The sequence below is a fragment of the Hydra vulgaris genome, chromosome 01, assembly GCF_038396675.1.
Source record: "Hydra vulgaris chromosome 01, alternate assembly HydraT2T_AEP".
Taxonomy (NCBI): domain Eukaryota; kingdom Metazoa; phylum Cnidaria; class Hydrozoa; order Anthoathecata; family Hydridae; genus Hydra; species Hydra vulgaris.
Window position 1 is genome coordinate 40,839,000 of NC_088920.1, and position 18,244 is coordinate 40,857,243.

The 18,244-nt window shown below is 27.5% G+C and overlaps 1 protein-coding gene across 1 annotated transcript; it reads right to left on the reverse strand.

Moving 5' to 3' along the window:
- Window positions 1–11: 11 nt before the first annotated feature.
- Window positions 12–17,007, reverse strand: LOC100212113 (26S proteasome regulatory subunit 6B). Its single transcript, XM_065788162.1, has 8 exons — window positions 16,851–17,007; window positions 14,137–14,330; window positions 11,985–12,167; window positions 9,313–9,648; window positions 5,524–5,600; window positions 5,175–5,343; window positions 4,073–4,128; window positions 12–169 (listed from the first exon to the last, which is right to left on the reverse strand). The coding sequence occupies exons 1-8, from the start codon at window positions 16,973–16,975 to the stop codon at window positions 56–58; spliced, it is 1,254 nt and encodes a 417-aa protein (XP_065644234.1). The 5' UTR covers window positions 16,976–17,007; the 3' UTR covers window positions 12–55.
- Between the last annotated feature and the right edge of the window lie 1,237 nt (window positions 17,008–18,244).

Genomic DNA, 18,244 nt, shown 5'->3' on the forward strand with positions numbered 1-18,244 from the left:
AAAAACTTGGGAAATTTTATTTACAATCTTTTTTAAATACTCAGATCATTTTAAACTATTTATAAAAATCGTGTTCTTGTTCGTCCTTTTTAATGTTGCTTTTATACCCTTTTTCAAAGTCTTTCGCTAAAACCACATATCTGTTTTCGCGAACAGCTTGCATTCCAGCCTACAGATAAAAATGCACAAACACAAAATAAAGTATAAATTTAAAGGAGAAAATATAAAAATTTACCAAAAATTTTTTAAGACCCCGCTACAAATTGCAATTTGTGTGGGGGTTTGGTATCGAGATGATCGGTAATTAACAAAAAATATTAACTTAGCATAATTTTTAATTAGATACATTTTCAATTATTCGTGACAAGTTGGTTAAAAACATTTAAAAACTTCTGTAATTTTGTGACAAGGTTTTACATTCATATTTATAAATAGTACAAATAAAATTAAGTAAATTACAGAAATGAAATTGATAGAACCAATTTAAAGCAAGTCCAACTTAACCAATTTAAAACAATTGAATCAATAGAAATTTAACCAATTTAAAACAATTGAATCAATAAATCTCAATACAACGCACAGTGAGTCAGAAAGGTGAAAAAACGGCAAAAATTATATAACTATCATATATAATTATGTGATACATCAATATTATCGTATTTTGGGTCAAAAAATTTAAATTTTCCATTGAAAATAATTTTTACGCGTACCTATGATGCGTAAAGCGCGCGCATACGCGTGTAACTGTCTTTTACGCGCGCAAAATATAACCTAAATAAAAAAATCGAATTCCTTGATCCAAAATACCATATATTTTTTAATCTAAATATTTCTTGTGCCTAAGGCTCGTACTACTTACGCGTATACGCGTTAGAGACTTTTACGCGCACAATGACTGACTTAATTTAAAAAAATTAAATTCCTCAAACCGAAACATTTATTAATTAAAAAGAAAAACTGGTTCGAAAAATATTTTAATATTATATAATATTAAAATATATTAAAAACAAAATAAATATTTATCTTATCTAGTTTTTCTTTCAAGAAAACAAAAAAGAAAATTTAATACTAATAAAAAGGCTTTATTTCATTATTACAGCATTAACAAAGATAAAACCTCAGGGGTAGGTGTTTTTCCATATTCAACATTGTATTTTTTAAAACAAGTGTTTGATATTACAGGATCACTTCTAATCAACAAGTATTGGTACTGGTTTTTCATAACATTTATTCTAGATATCTTGGCTGTATGGTTTAATCTAGCTTTGCGAATTTCTTTATTAAGAGCCTCTTGTGACTCTTCAGAGAAGTAACCAATTGGCAGTTCTAATGCCTCAGATATCTGCACACCATTTTATGAACAGTTGGGGGAATCAAATACCAGCAATATTTTTTGAGTATAAGAGCTGTAGTTTCATAGCAATACTGGCCAAAACTTTCAGAGTTTAACTCATAACAGGAGCATACTGCTATTAGGATTGTCCTCAATCTAATAATTACATCTACTGCCACTCCCGTTATATCAGCGAAAGATTCAGCATTTTCAAATGCTCTTCTGGCAGTGTTTCCATCGTTAGTGTTGCCAAAACTCTGTTTGGGCATATCAACTATAAGACTTAGCTCTTCTCTAAACCTCAGTTGAATGTTCGTTTTTTTACTTTTTACTAATGCTTTTTCAGCAGGGGATTTGGCAAAGTATTTCTTAATGTCTAATTTATATCCTAAATGTAAAATATATTCAAAACATCTGAGCCAGCAATGCAGAGTAGAAAGACCCAAAGATAAAGCTTTTTCATTGATTGGTTTAGATCTGATCAATGCTGGGTTATTAAGTTCACTGGGCTTAGCTCCGCAAACATTACATGATTGCGAGGACAGAGTGTTAGTGAGGGCATTAACCACTTTACCATCAAACATGGTTAAATCTAGTTTGAACTTAAATGTGATAGTCGTATCCGGTTTGCCTTCCTCTACTTCTAACTTTACTTCAAACTTGACTAGTCTATTTATTTCTGCTTTTAAAAGTTCATATTCATTTCTTATCAATTCTTCCGTTTCTTTTTGATATTGGAGATGGAGGGGTCTACAGTAACGTGTATTAGAGGGCTTTTTATTTAACCATACATTTTTGTTCATGATGGTTAATTTAAGTGGAACAACAGCTGTCTGGAAAAGACTTTGTTCATTAACTTGGGCTTCACCAATATTTGTATCAGTGCATTTTTGTTTATAGACACTTTGACTGGAGGCACCATCAAAACCACCTTTAAAATGAAGTAGACCTTTAAACCTCCCCCCAATTTCAGCAAACATTCTCATAGAGTCTTGGCATTCCGTAAAAGTTAATATCCTTGTCAGAGTATGATTAAACATACCCTATAGAGAAGTTGAAGCTGATGTTTCTGTCACAATTAAACCCTCAGGATAACATTTGTGTCTCTCATTCTTAATTTCATGAAGTGAAGGATAAATATCTGCATTATGTATTATCGATGAATTTCTAATAATTTGATACTGTCCATCAGAAAGGTCACACTGAATTTTTAAGCTCAAGGCATCTTCGGTTTTCATTTTTATCGGAAAATTTATCCTTTTGATTTTATCTTTTTCAGAGTTTGTAGCACTTTTCACAAGATCAACAAAGTCTTTTTTGCTAGGATCTCTAGTGGCTTTTTTTATTGAAGCTAATGCCAATGCTTCAGCAGGATGTTCAGCCAATTTGGCAACCTTAAACAAGATAATATTTAATATTTAAGCTTGTAAACTATTTTTTTAACTGGGTTGAATTTAATTTATTTATTAATACCTTAGATCTTCTGCTTCTATCACCTAAATCTTCCCAGTTTTTGCACTTTCTACCTGAACCTGATGCAACATTTTTTTTGTTAACAGTAATATCTTTGTTCAACCAAGTTCGCTCGTGTTCTAAAAGTCTAGAGAAGGTTCTTGCATACTTCCGCAACTTTGATCGGAATTTACATTTAAATATTATTAGAGTTTTCTTTAGATTTATCATTTCAGGTTTTTCAATACTTTCATAGTATAGACCCTCCAGTCTACAAAACTCACGTAGAAGACCCTCTAGTAAGTTATCATGATTAATTCCTAACTCTTGAATTATAGGAACTAAATGTATTCTTTTCATGTTGAATGTAAGCAATGAACTACTTTAAGTTATTTTATACACATATATATAGTTTATATATAGTTTTAATTTTAAAACATGCACTATGCTATCAAACGTTGCATATATTGGTTTTTGAGGTTTGATAATTAGCACCATCTGCATGAGCATGAGTTTTTTTACTAATAGGAACTAAATGTATAATTTGTGTAATGAATGAAAGCAATGAACTAATATTCGCTACTTTATACGGCAAGTTTTAATTAAAAACGAAAAAAAAAACCGAAGTATTTTAATTGGGGCAAGTTTGGGCAAATGATTTTTATTTTTTTTGCTTTCATATATACCTATTAATGGGAAAATATTAAAACTACCATGGAATCTAGTGGAATCGTTTACTTTTTAAACTAAACTCATAATTAAACTAATTTAAAAGAATTAATTAATGACACATTTTTGAGATCTCAGTAATGAAAAACTAAAAACAAAATTTATTGTCAAAAATGTTGTTAGTAGTTGCCAAACATCTTAAACATATGACTTCAAATTAAATTTTGAACTGTTTTTACCCATGTCAATCTTAAAAGAGTGACACAAAAGCTAGATTTTTTTGAACGAGTTTTCCGATAAATAAAATAAAATAAATAAGTCTCGGAAAAAGGCATATAAATTGGTGAAATCTTGAAAATTGTTCACAAAAAAGTTAATTATTGACTTTTAGTGGTATTTAGAAACATTATAATTGAATTAATTAATTTCCAGCAACACTTTTTTTATGGAGGGTTTTTTGCCGTTTTTTATGGATTTTGACTCAATGTGCAACAGGCTTAGTACTCTCATGTGTTAAATAAAAAAACGAAGGTAAGAGTATAAACACGAGAACTTAAAACCAAAAATTTAAAACATTAAATAAAATTTATCTATTAAACAATATAAATGAAATCTTACCTCCTGTACAATAGCATTGATATCAGCCCCAGAGATTTTGTCTGGACGAGCAATATCTTAAATTATTTAAGAAGTTTAAAAACTTATCACACTTCACTTATACTATGTTATATATTTTTATGCACATGTTGTATATTAAATGTTTTACATATGTACAAACTTTTTTAAACTTTTGTTGTTTATTAGTATATAAAAAAAATATTTCAATTTAAAACATCAACAAATTTACAATACTTCAAACTACAAAAAATAGAACTACTATTAAAATCTATTTCTTTATAGTAATGCATCTAATAATAAAATGATTTTTTCACTTGTAATATTTTTTAGTATTAGAGTTATAAACAGCTAAAAATTAATTTAACCTAAACATAAAGAGTCCGAAAAATCAGGGCGGCTACTCGAATTGAAAAAATCAATTTCACAACTTTCCATGATAAATTACTAGGGCAAAATACGCAGTGCTCGCTATGTGCTTATTTTGATAACTACACTGCAGTAATATCATATTCGAAAAAAGTTTTAAACTAAACATACTAGTACTTTTCTTTCCAAATATCTTAAAAATATAACTAGAAAAAAAAAAAAATTTCAAAAGGTTCTATGACTTTTTCCACGACCATTTAAAACTTCATGATATTTCCATGACCAGTGGCCACCTTACAAATGGTAAACTGGACTTTACTAATACTACTAGTAGCTTGATATTTACTTAATATTTAAAAGTATTTTGAGTTTAGTTTTTTTAATTATAATATCATAGAGCTAAGATATTGATATCATAGATATATATCATAGTTTTTTTTAAAGCATCATAGAGCTAGGTTTTTTTTTTAAACCATCGCTGAAATGGTTAAAAAAACAAGTAACTTAATGTATATATGTAAACTTATGTATTAAACATGAAACTTTAAATTAAGAGTTTTTGATTTTAAATTTTCAAATATAAAAAACTAAATAATTATTTGCTGTTACTGATACTTTTAAAGTAAAAATTTTGGTTTTAAGTTTAAAAGTGAAAATGTTTACGATCCATCAATATGTTCTTAATAATCCTATTACATACTACTTTATATAAGAATTAAAAATGAGAAAAAGATACAATCTTCTAAATCAACTTCATCAGATAAATTCATTTTTGCAGTTATTGTTGAAAATATAAGTCTTTTCTGACGACGATCAGGCATAGGAAATTCAATTTTACGATCTAATCGACCAGGTCGTAAAAGTGCAGGATCTAAAGTATCAGCTCTATTTGTTGCCATAATCACCTATTATAATAATATCGCCTATTACATTTTAAAATGACCTTTATGGATCACATAACACATATACATTAAAAAAAAAGAAGACTTTTATAGATCATGAGATAAACATTAAAAAAAACAAAAAACATATTGTATGCTTAAAAAAAAAACAATAAAAAAAATGTAAACATAGTAAACTGTTACCTTGACATTAACATTTTGATCAAAACCATCCATTTGATTTAAAAGTTCTAATAAAATTCTTTGAACTTCTCTATCAGCTAAAATATAAAAATAAAGTAGATAAAATAATTTCCATTTGTTCTACAATACAATTATTTACATGCAAAAAAATGTTTTGATGCTTCAGATATGATACTTTTAGATATGAAAACTACAAATCAAGTTATGTTCACATTAATTTCAAATAAAAATGTTTTGCAATTGGAAAAAAAAATTGTGGCAATTGGAGCCCAAGACCAAAAAAACCTGAAAAAACTATCCTCCCTACCTTAAGTGTTTCGAGCTAACTTTTTAAACTATTTTTGTTCCCAGGCTCCAATCACCATAATTTTTTGTAAAACGTTTCCATTTAATATATTGAACATATATAACTTAGAAGTTTACACAATGCCTAAATTATCATATCTAAGGCATCAAAAAATCCTTCTGCCATCCCTGATAATAACGAATATCTAGCAGTTTTATAAGTTATAACAATTATAACAAATTACTGAAAGTAAATTTGTACTGAAAGAAATCTAATCTTAACATGCTTAATGTGCTAACAGTAAAAATACTGTTAGCACATTAAGCACGTTAAGATTAGATTTCAATTTGAATATAAATGAGGATAATTGTCAATTTCATAGCGTGCATTTTTAGATAAAATTTTATTTTTTATCTAGAATAATAATTTTATTTAGTGATTTTGTTTATAATTTTATACAAATTTGCTTCAAAGTTGACATATTTTTGAAGAACAGATCCATTATTAGGTGCTGAAAAAGTTAGTTTTGTTGTAGGTAAAATGCAAGAATAAAGTGCGGAAATAGGGTTAAGAATTTGGGGGCTTTAGTACATACATCTACTGAATTACGAAGAACACGCAAAGGAGTGCTGCTAGATTGACTGAGTCTCAGTTGGGGCAGCAATATGGTTAGGGTTAGGAGAACTTTTTTGAACTTTGTCCTTGCATTTTACCAGTGTGCCAATGAGGCTTGTTTGGACTATAATAAGTGCAGCTGGGTCAGTAGAGACAGTTAAATGTTTGTACATGATCTGGTCATTAAAATGAAAATCATTTTCAAATATAATTTCTAAGTAGGTTCAATTTTTTTTAATAGTACCAGATAAAACTTTTTACTTTCATAAAATCTTTGTAATATATTCAGGGACGTGGAGTCCCAAATAAGACTCTGGATTTGAAAAACACAAACGAATACTTCTTCCTAGTTTTGGTATCCAGGAGCTCTAAAAATTATAAAATTAAGAAAAAAAATTAAGACTTATATGTTAGAGGAACAATCAATTTTTGATCCCAGGGTTCTTAGGTATAATGGAAGCAAGGATTCCCGGACTCCAGGCTTCAAAACAATAAGTTCCATATCATCAAATCTCATGAATTTTTTTCTTATAGCAGCTCATAAGTCAACCAACATGTTTAGAGCTTCTTGACACCAGAGACCGTAAAAAAATAGAGATATAAAGTCAAAGTCAATTTGGGACCCCGCATCTCTGAATTTATCTACCCTATTAGAAGTGCAGTACAGTTTAAGTTAGCATTTTGATGGTAGAAACATACACAAACCAAGTAGCTTCCACTGTCAACTATGATACACTACTTTGGCCTCAGTTTACAGAGTTAGCTAAATCCAACTGTCTGTTTAGAATATAAATTCTTAAACTCTAGAAAAAGATCTTTTAAATGAACTAATACTAGGCATTAATATTACATTGTACATATAATACTACTTTTTTTTCCTGGGTATTTTCTTGTGAACTCTTCATAAATTTTGATAACTCTTTATTAAACAATATTTTTTAAAGGTTGTACTTTTTTAGTATCAGGTTTACAAAGTATAAATTTTATCTTTAATTATTTGGATTTCTTGACAAGATGCTGTAAAACTGTTTTGCAAATTTTTTCAATTAATCAACTATAAGAAGTTAAGTTAGTAACTACACTTTTTCACCTTACACATTTTTTCCTTTAATTACATTTAAGGTTTATCAAAATCATTAGTTTTATGTGCAGTTGTTTATTTCCCAATAATATATCATTATTTTATATTTACCTATTTATCAATATATATCTTTTGTCTCTACATATAATCATTAGGATGTTTCTAAAAACAACTTTTCCTTAAACAGATGTTTTTTAACTGACTGTTTTATATGATAAAACAATACATTGAAAAAATTCTTGAATAAAAAATATTTTTAGAGGGTGTACTAAGCCCCTTAAAACACTAGACAGATCCCTAATATTATATATAAATTATTATTTAGATTTTAGTGAATAGAAAATGACATTTTGAAACTAAAAATAAAAAAAAGGGGGAACACCAACATTTTTTATAATTTTTTTTTCTTTATATTTTTTATGAAATAATTCATACTTTTGAAATTTTTATATAAATTTGTTTCGTTTGAGACTCAACACGAAGACATGATATAAAAAGACTTTTTTGATAATATTAAAGGGATCCCAAAGTGCCAAGACAAGTTTTATTCATATTATAGAGAGTCTTAAAAAAAAATGTTTGGGCTGAATTTTTTGAGTAAAACAAAATAATAAAAACAAGAAAATCTAACTTTGTAGTTTTACTCAAAGCTTGCTGTTTTCCTGTTAGGGTGCGTTTTTAAAGGGATCTGACAAGTTGTGTTTATATTAAAGAGAATGATTTAAAACTTTTACTTTTTTGAGTAAAGCAAAATATTAAACATATACCAAGAAAAAATTAACTTTGCTGTTTTACTCAAAGCTTGCTGTCTTCATGTTAGCATGTGTATAATTTATTCAAGTGCGTTTAATTCCAAAGAGTTTTAGTAGATGATTTCAATAAGAAATCACCTACTGAAACTCTTTATTCTCTAAGATTATTTCAATAAGAAATCTAAAAATTCTTTTTTTTTTTTAATCAAATTATAGAACTTTTATACTTTATTATAGATTACTACAGAATTAGTTACTTATTATTATATAAGTTTTTTTTTTCATCATAAATTACTACAGAATTTCTTAAGTTATTTTATTTTATAAATTTTGTGAAGTTCGCATTAAAAATATAAATATAATATTTCAGATACTTTAAGCTTGTCTATTGCTATAAATTATGTTTGTGTTATATTTGTTTTTAAATGATTATTATCCTTGGAGTCGTCTATAATTTGTCACACAATTTTTGATCATTTTTGACCTCATCACAACCTGGTAACACTTTAACAAGTCCCGTATGAGTCTTCACAAAATCACGCTAACATGGAAACAGCAAGCTTTGAGTAAAACTACAAAGTTAGTTTTTCTTGGTATATGGTATATATTATTTTGTCTGAAAAAAAATTCAGCCCTAAAATTTTTTTTCAAACATTCTTTTAAAAATGAACACAACTTGTCTCTGCACATTTGGGATCTCTTTAAGGAGCTGCCTGGTGTTAAATATTGTATTTAAAATATTTTTTATTCAAAAATATTTTAAATCCAGTATTACTTTGTTATATAAAAACATGATGCTACTATCATGTCATAATTGTTATTAATATCATGTCATATGCTAAAGTATAGGTTTAGTGATTTCTATTTATAGGACTTTGATGATGCAAAATTTCATAATTTTTTAAAGCTATTTACACTATTTTCTATGCTTTTAAAGTGAATGTAATTTATTATTCTTATAATTATCAAATTTGCTTGAAAAATATAAAAAGAATGCAAAACCCCTTATACAACTTATTATTATACAACTTTTAAAAAATACCTGAAGTAAATACCTCCTGTCTGTGCATCAAACCTTTTAGTTGCAATGGCATCAATTTCATCAATGAAAATAATAGCAGGTGCATTTTCTTTTGCTAGTCTGAAAACATCTCTAACCATACGTGGACCTTCACCCAGATACTTTTGTACAAATTCTGATCCTACAACTCTTATAAAAGCTGCAGTAGTATGATGAGCAACAGCTTTAGCTAACATTGTTTTACCACAACCAGGTGGGCCATACATCAGGACACCACGTGGGGGATCAATACCAATTTGTTTATATAGTTGAAAATGTGTTAAAGGCAGCTCAACAGCTTCACGCATTTCTTGCTTTTGAATATCCATACCTAACAAATAAAAAATTCAATTTCAATTTCATTAAAAAACAATATTTAAAATAAAATAATATCCTCTAACACAGTAAAGAACTCATTTAAACGATAAGTGTCTATAAATAAACAATAAATGTATTATACTAAAATCGACAACAATATTATCAAACTCAATAACTAAGTAGTGTTAAACAGAGTTTGACATTATTATTCCTATTTAAATTATTTTCTCTTAAAAACCACACAAATTACCATTTAAAAAAATAATTTTGAAAATATGAATGGCCGTATTTTTTGTGTCAATGGGTGCCCTTTTTCCCAATATTATGGTCCAGAAGAATATATATCAAAACAAACAAACAGTTTCGTTAAAAACCTTGAATAAGAAACTTTTGTTCTATTGAAAGTTTTTCTTTTCAAAGCACCAACCTTAAAAATTTGCTTAACTGAATGGGAATCAAAATAGTGGCTAAAATTAAGAAACAAAAACATGCACATAAAATGTGTGTAGTAAATTTGAATGCGTGTAAGGATTTAACTATATACTTAACTTTAAATTTAACTTTTAGATTTTTTTTTATTTTAAAAGGAAAATAAAGAATGCAAAATTGAAGAATGTGAAAATTTTTTGACTATGAAATGTCACATTAATAAATTCAGAAATGATATTTTTTTCCTGTAAAATGTTTTATGACAAAAATCAAGAAGTAGCACAGTGGGGCAGAATGCGCTATAATACCTTAAGTTGATTGTCAGAGTTAAATGGGGTAGTGGTGTAGTGCTTGAGAGTTACCTTCATAAGCCAGAAATTCCAAGTTTGATCCTCACTATGTCCCTGGTAGTAAAGCAATCATCTTGTTTCTCAGCAGTGGTCATGTTCACCAAGGTTTGTGTTTCGAAGTTATAGAGTTGAGAGAGGGTTGTAACCACAATTAAAGTAGCTTTCTTGACTGAGATGAATTAACATTAAAAAAAAGCCGGAAAACTGGTCATAATTTATTTATCAGCAGAAACATTAAAGCAAACATCAAATATCATTCAAAACATTATTTCACCCAGTTGCACTAAAACTTGACAAGTTTTTTGTAAAACTTTCATTTTTATCTATCAATTTTTTTCTTTACTGTTGTTTTAAATTAATTTTAGGAAAAATATGAAATAAAATTGTCAAGAAGTAAAATTTACCCAAACTAAGAAAATTAAATGCTTTCAGGAATTATTTGATGGAATTGATTTGTTACTTGTTAAAATCTATCAGAATAAACAGTGTTAGTGTTGCAAAGCAGTTTGATCTGATACCTGGCCATAAAATTTGTACAAAATGTCAAAAAATATTGAATTTAAAAACAATAAAAAGATTATAAAAGTGATTCATGTAAACATAATTATTTTAATAAGAATCACATTTCAAAAAAAACTTTAATTCAAGTAGCAATAGTTTTGGTTTTTCTAAAACTAGTAGCTCTTAGAGTTAACTATGCAAGAAAGTTCAGTTTTCAGATTGACAATATTTTGATGCTTGTATGTGATTTTTTACATATATAATAATAGATGTTTTCTTTTAGAGGCAGAGAAAATATAAAAATCTAGATAGCATAGAAGACTAAATTGAAAAATGTTAACAAGCAAAACTCTTTAAAGATATTAACATTTTTAATCAAGATACTGTGAAACCAAAAATCATTCACACTCAGAGGTTATTCTTTGACACAATAATAAAAACGTAGGAAGATTAACATTTACAAACAGATGGTAAATGGCTTGATGAGAAAATTAGTTTAAATAAATTAAATGCAGACAAGATAATCATTGTGCTGAACCTGTATGTTCTATTAAAGTCTCAACAATAATGCTAATCAGAAAAAACACAAGTAGGACATGTGTAAAATATACTGCTCAAAACTACTGCCAAGGATAGCTTTATATATATAGTTAAAGTTATGGAATGGATGTCTATGACTAATATTATCTTTGTGACAGTTTTTGTGGTGACCACCTCTTTGCGGTTTTACCAAAGAACATATTATTTTTTTCATTTTAATTCACCTCCCCAAGGCTATGAATGCAACTAAAGTTAAGTAAGCTACTTTAGTTGTGGTTACAATTTTCTCTTAACTCTATAACTCTGAAACACAAACCTCAACGAAAAAGGCCAGAGTGGGGTGGGGGTCGAAACATTTTTAATCTAATGCACATATAAAGGTCTTCTCGGGTCCAATTTAATGCATAAATAAATATGCATAAATAAAGGTCTCCTTAATAACTAGAAAATTATCTGAAAATTGAAAATTTGCAGCCTTTACAAAAATATTTTAAATAACCATTTTAAAAACTGGAACATAAACCCTTACCACCAATATCAGCATACGAAACTTCTGGTTTTTCATCTGCTTGTAACATAGCAATACTGCTATCAGCTTCGGGTGGAAGTATATCAACAAGTGCATTGGAATGCTTGTGAAGAGCAACAGAAGAATTTGGTTTTAACAGCTCTCTATCGATTGTACTTAATATCCTTACATAATAATTGGAACCTAAAAACAAACAAATTTAAACTAATTACACAACAATATAGTTAACTAAATTTAAAAAACAGAAATCTTCTATTCTAAATTTCCAGAATTTGAGGTAAAGGAATATATAATAATTATGTTATTAATAATATTAATATTTATTAATAAATATTGAAATTTATCATAAAATCAAGTTTAAAAATATAAATTAAAATACAATTATATAATTATTTATATTCACAAGAGTTAATAAATGTATAAATTTTCTTGCCTCCACTTTTAAACAGCAATTAGCAGCTGCCTCTCTGAGTTAAGGTCAGCATTTATATTTTAAGTAAAATAATAAAAATAGCGAAGGCAAAACGAATGATGTATTTAAATTCTAAATTAAGTTGTTTAAATAAAAATAAAAAAATAAAAAATAAAAAACTAACAATTTATTTAAATTTTGGATAAAAATATTAAGATAGCAACATCATTTAATTCGAATTCAAAATAAAATAGTTAAAATTACAACGAAAAAAGTGTTTTAGTTAAATTCTAAATTTTATTTAGAATTTAAATAATATTTAGAATTTAAATAAAACACTTAAAAAATTAAGTCTATATAATTGGTAAGTGTTTCTTCTATTTGTAAGCTGTTTGAACAAACAATTAAAGTAAACAATGTAAAACTGTAACTAAGTAGCAATCTTGTTACTACATTAATGTTCACAATCTTAGTTTCTGGATGTTAATCAGCCTAATGGCACTGGTATAATGCGGAAATTGCAATTGGTTTAAAATAACCAAAGGTTCAAAGAAAAAAAAATCATATCAGACTCAGATTTAAGGTGTTACGCTAGAAACTTAGAAAACGTTTTGTAGCACAACAAGTAATGAATTAAGTCAAGAACAATGGTTTTTTTTTTAATGTGAAAAAAAGTGTTGTCATTAACATGCAAGATCATTCGAAATTTAAAAAAAAACTTTATTTTTTAATTGACATCAGTTATGTCTTAGTATAGAATTGTTAATTAAAATTTATACATAAAAATTTAATAGTTAGAGTTAGGGATATGAGGAAGCAAGTAATAATATGCAATGGCTTGTCTTTTTTTATTAAAATGTCATAATAAAACAGCCTTTTTTTCTTTCTTATTCGAATACAACCCCTAAATTCCCGATATTGCGAAAACATTGAATGAAATTTCCTGGCTAACACCCTAAGTACCTCTCCAGAACACTAATGCTTTAGTAAATTTAATGCTTAAAGATTTAACTAAAAAAAACAAACTATAATATATTTGTGACTAACACAATATTTGATTTTGTCATCTAAAAACTTGAAATATTCTTATAGTTACAACTTTTCAAAATAGTCTGAAAAATTATTAAAACTATCAACCTTACTGGAATGAAATAATTGTGGAAATACAAAATTTTGAGAGCAGGCAAGGCTTTATGGTCATAGGAAAAATAACTTTACCATTGCTTAGGGATAAATTAGCTTTAGTAAAGATGCCTTCACATAACTGAAGAGAAGAAAAAATCTGATACAAAATCCCAAACTTAATTGTAGGTAAAAGTAAAACGAAGATAAGAAAAATATTGGGTGGGTAATCTTACTAATGGCAGTATCACAATAAGTTAACTCAGTCCTGATCTGCATAACATCAAGAAGAGCATTTGATTGTAAAAAATAATTATATTTCTTCCATAAGCATATTTAAATAATAAATTAGAGTTATGGAAATCTGATTAACCGATTAAACATGGAATTAAAAAAATAAAAGTAAAAAATTAATAATAAAGAAAGCAATTATTGGCTTTTTTATTAGTATTTTTTTTTTTTATCAAATAGTAAATAATAAATTAAGAGGTATTCTGAAGTTTGAGCTTGTCAACATTGTCAACAAGGTCAAAGTTAGATAACTAATGAATTCCATTTACTTATTTAATTTATTAAAATTCTAATGTTCAATGTAATAGAAAGAATTTATTCACATACCTGTTGTTGAACCTACAATTCCAGTATTTTGATCAATAGCTTCTAGAAATTGCCCAATAACAAGAGGTACAGATTGTATTCTTTTAACTTCTTCCTGAGCATGTAAATACTCCTTTTTTAGATTTTTTTGTTCATCTTTAATGTATTCTTCTTGAACTTCAAGAAATTCAAGTTGCTTTTGAAGCTTTTTGTACCTGAAATGGATTTTTACATTTACTATTTTTATATATTCTTTAACTGGCTGTATGTATGTACATGTAAAAATTTTAAAGCAGCTTTTCATGCTTTCCATATTGCATACATCAATGTAAATATTAAATATATTGAAAATGAGTGACCATTCAAAAGTGTTTATCTTTTAAAATCTTGCCTTGTTTTATACACATTTTTATTGTTGGTTGTTGAGCAACATGTAACGAGTGTAGATACATCAACTGAGTTAAATAGGAAAAACATGCAGGGAGTACTGATTGACCGAAACAGGAAAAAAAGCAGAAACTGAAACAAACGGAAATTTCGGGTACTCAAGTTCGGTGACAAAACCGACATTTTGGCAAATATTTTACTGAAACCGATACTGATTTTTCAGCAAGTCAAAAATAATTACACTTGCTGTTTTTTAAGCATATATAATGTTAAAATTGATTACACATTAGGGTGGCTCTTAAAACAACATTTTTGAAAAAAACCTGTTCCTACCCAAATTTTTTTGAACAAAAAATTATTTTAGGGGTAGCTCAAGACCCTTAAAAATTTGACAGGTCCTAAAATTTTGAAAATAAAAGTTCTTATAAAGTATGTCAACCTGGTACTCAAAAGAAGCGAAATTATATAAAAACTTTAAAAATAATAATCAATTTACAAAAAAATAACTTTTTTCTTAAATAAATGCATAAATGCAAAAACTATTGTTTTTAGGAAGAAAATATAAAAAGTCATTATTTTCAAGTTTTAAAAAAATAGTTTTTTTAAACATGCTTTTTTTGTAAAGTGATTACTGTTTTTGAAGTTTTTATATAATTTCGCTTCTTTTGAGTACCAGGTTGAAATACTTTAGAAGAACTTTTCAAAATTTTAGGGACCAGTCAAATTTTTAAGGTTCTTGAGACACCCCTAAAATAATTTTTTGTTCAAAAAAATTTTAAACTTAGTGTTTTAGTATTATATAGAACAAAGTAAAGGGGTAGGAACAGGTTTTTTTTCAAAAATGTTGTTTCAAGAGCCACCCTATTACACATGTTTCACAAATTGAGATTAATACATAAGTTGGCGATATAAGTTAATAGCCAAATTTAATAACTGGAAAATTTTTTCAGCAAAACAAGATTTTTTCGAGGTTTTCTGGTAATAGTCTGTTTCTTTCATTGCTCAGTATATCTCTAGCTGTTGAAAATAACTTTCCCACATCAGTTGATGTTGAAGGGGTGAGCAGCCTCTTGGTGATTTTAGTAAGGGCCAGTTTGACATCGCTACTTAAATTAAAATTAAAATTATTAGTCAAAATATTAAGTGCAATGCAATGACTTGATTATTTATGGTTTTGATATTTTGAAGAAGCAGATGGAATTGCACTATTTAATAACTAAAAAGTTAAGCAAATTGTGAACAATAGGCTTAAAACTTTTGAGAGAAATAGTAAGATATTTTGTGAAAATTCTCAAAAATAACTACTTTTCTAAATTCGATACAAAATTTAAAATATTACAAATTTTTCAGTTTTTGGTATGTTTTCAACCGAAATTATGCTTTTTACAGAATTTATAAAAGGTACCGAAACCAAAATTTCGGTATGGATTCAAATTGAAGTTTTGGCCAAAACCGAAATAGAACTTCGGTCAATCACTAGCAAGGAGTGCACATACACAGTAAAAAGATTAGGGTTCACATCTGTTTAAGTCAGTCGATGTATGTACAAAAAATAAAAAAGTACATATGGTATATATAAATAGCCAATTGTGTATACATTTAGTATGTATAAACAGCCCCAGTGATTATTTTAATAATTTAATTACTATTATTATTTTTTTTTTTTCAAGTTCTGTAAACAGGAACTTTCATGAAAATGAAATTTTGAATACATATACACTGTAATAAAAACCAGACAGCACAATTAAAAAAAAAATCTTTTTAAGAACTTCTAAATTTCAAATATGGCAAATTTTTATATTATACAAAATATTATATAAGTTTATATAAAATGGTGTATAGTTTTTGGTATATTTATTTAACACATTAAATTTAGGAACTTTTCTTTGATTTTAAGGTCTACGTTTTTATATAAATATTTATCTGCATCATTATCATTAATAAAAATTGGGGGTAGAAAAGTAAATTAGTGTCCCTCAATCAATATGTATTTCTGAAATAGACTCATGGTTAACATACTAATATAAAATATATATATGTATATATAACTTAATATATATAAGTACATAGTATAATATGTAAAGTATATATAACTATAAAGTATATATAAGTATATATAACTGCGCGTACTAATCTAGAGTAAACACTAAATTAAAAATTATATCAATATCCTATTGATATAATTTTTTTATACGACGACAACAACAAAAACAACGAAAATAATTATGTTAACCTTAAGCATACGATAGTAATAATAATATCAACAATAATTATAATAATAGTAACAACAATGAAAACAATGTAAGAAACATGACTATTAATATGGCTGAAAATAAAATTTCACAAACTTGATATAAAGATCGTCTGTGTCAAGGTCTGCGTTTTGAGCTAATAAATTTGATGTCATGCAAAATGATTTAGGGGAGTTAAATGGGCATTTTGCCGATGGTAACAAGATTCCTAATTCGTCCATAACGGCAGCACAGAAGTTACTAACGTTCTGCAAATTACAGCAGGTTTTTAAAAAAAAAAAGACTCGAACTGAATTAGGATCCAGGATCTTTGGAAATTTGCTGCGTCAGCAATCTCCGCCGCTAATGTTATAATTACATCTCTTCACTATATAACTAACAATTATTATTTAAATATCTACGTAGAAGATCACTGACCTATATAATAAATGTGTATTTCACTCAAGCTCTTTTCAACATCGCAAGCATGAGAGACAAGTGGAAGAAAAAACGTATGCGAAGATTGAAGCGTAAGAGAAGAAAGATGCGAGAAAGATCCAAGTAAATTGTCACACTTAAGTGCAGTTCACTGGTTTCAAGATAATTTCTCGCTATTACTAAAATTAAGACAATTGTTCACGTTCAAAGCAATAATCTAGATATGGAGTTAATTTTGCAAGTTACTTAAAATGTTAACAAGACAGTCCAAGTTTATAGTGACAATAATTTCAACTGGTTTCGATAGAACTATAGAAAAAGAACAGTTTTAATTTGTTAGTGATCGTGGAATGTATCCAGTTATCATATGATATGCAATAAAGTGCTGAGCTAGAAATTGTCGTATTTTATTTCTTACTAAAATTGAGGTAGATCTATTCATGATTTGTTAAACTGTTTTTATTAGCTCTTTATGGTACGCGTTGACTTGATTTTAAAGTTTATTTATGCCAAACAGCGCAGAAAGTTTTGCTTTTTTGACTATTTCGTGTGTCATTCTTTGCTGTCTATATAAAACAATAGTTATCCCTAGGGTAATTTTTTAATTTGTTGATAATTTTGCGACAATGATTTTACAATCCAAATTTTAATCTTAATAAACTTAATAACGCATGCCCTAACGTGCTAAGTAAGTTCCCTAGTTTGATTGTTCCCTATACTACGCTTTTTTACTTAAAATGTTGATGGTCGGTATGTTATGTATGCGTTTTAACTCAAAGTTATTAATTTTTTCTTTTCATTTTTTACTGCTGAAAAGTTGTGCTTTTTACTAAATTATAAATAAGACTTAACTACGTTTCAAGGGGTGACTGCGATTTTATCAACTGCGAATGGATTATACAGCTGCATGCTAATGCGGCGAGTGGTTATACAGCTTCATTCAAAATGCGTTTGTATGCTACGACTATATTAATGTAACAATTAGAAGACCCTACAGAGTCGGTTTTTTAGTATAGAAAGTTATTTATTAAGCAATTCGATTCATTTTCTTCCATGCACTAGCTATGTTATGC

Bases quoted from the DNA above. Each gene is read 5' to 3' on its own strand.
- LOC100212113 (XM_065788162.1), bottom strand. From the start codon at position 16,975: ATGGACGAATTAGGAATCTTGTTACCATCGGCAAAATGCCCATTTAAC. The intron at 14,331-16,850 runs GTTTGTGAAATT...AATCCATTTCAG, and splicing joins ACAGACGATCTTTATATCAA to GTACAAAAAGCTTCAAAAGC. The intron at 12,168-14,136 runs GTATGTGAATAA...GTTTGTTTTTAG, and splicing joins AATTGTAGGTTCAACAACAG to GTTCCAATTATTATGTAAGG.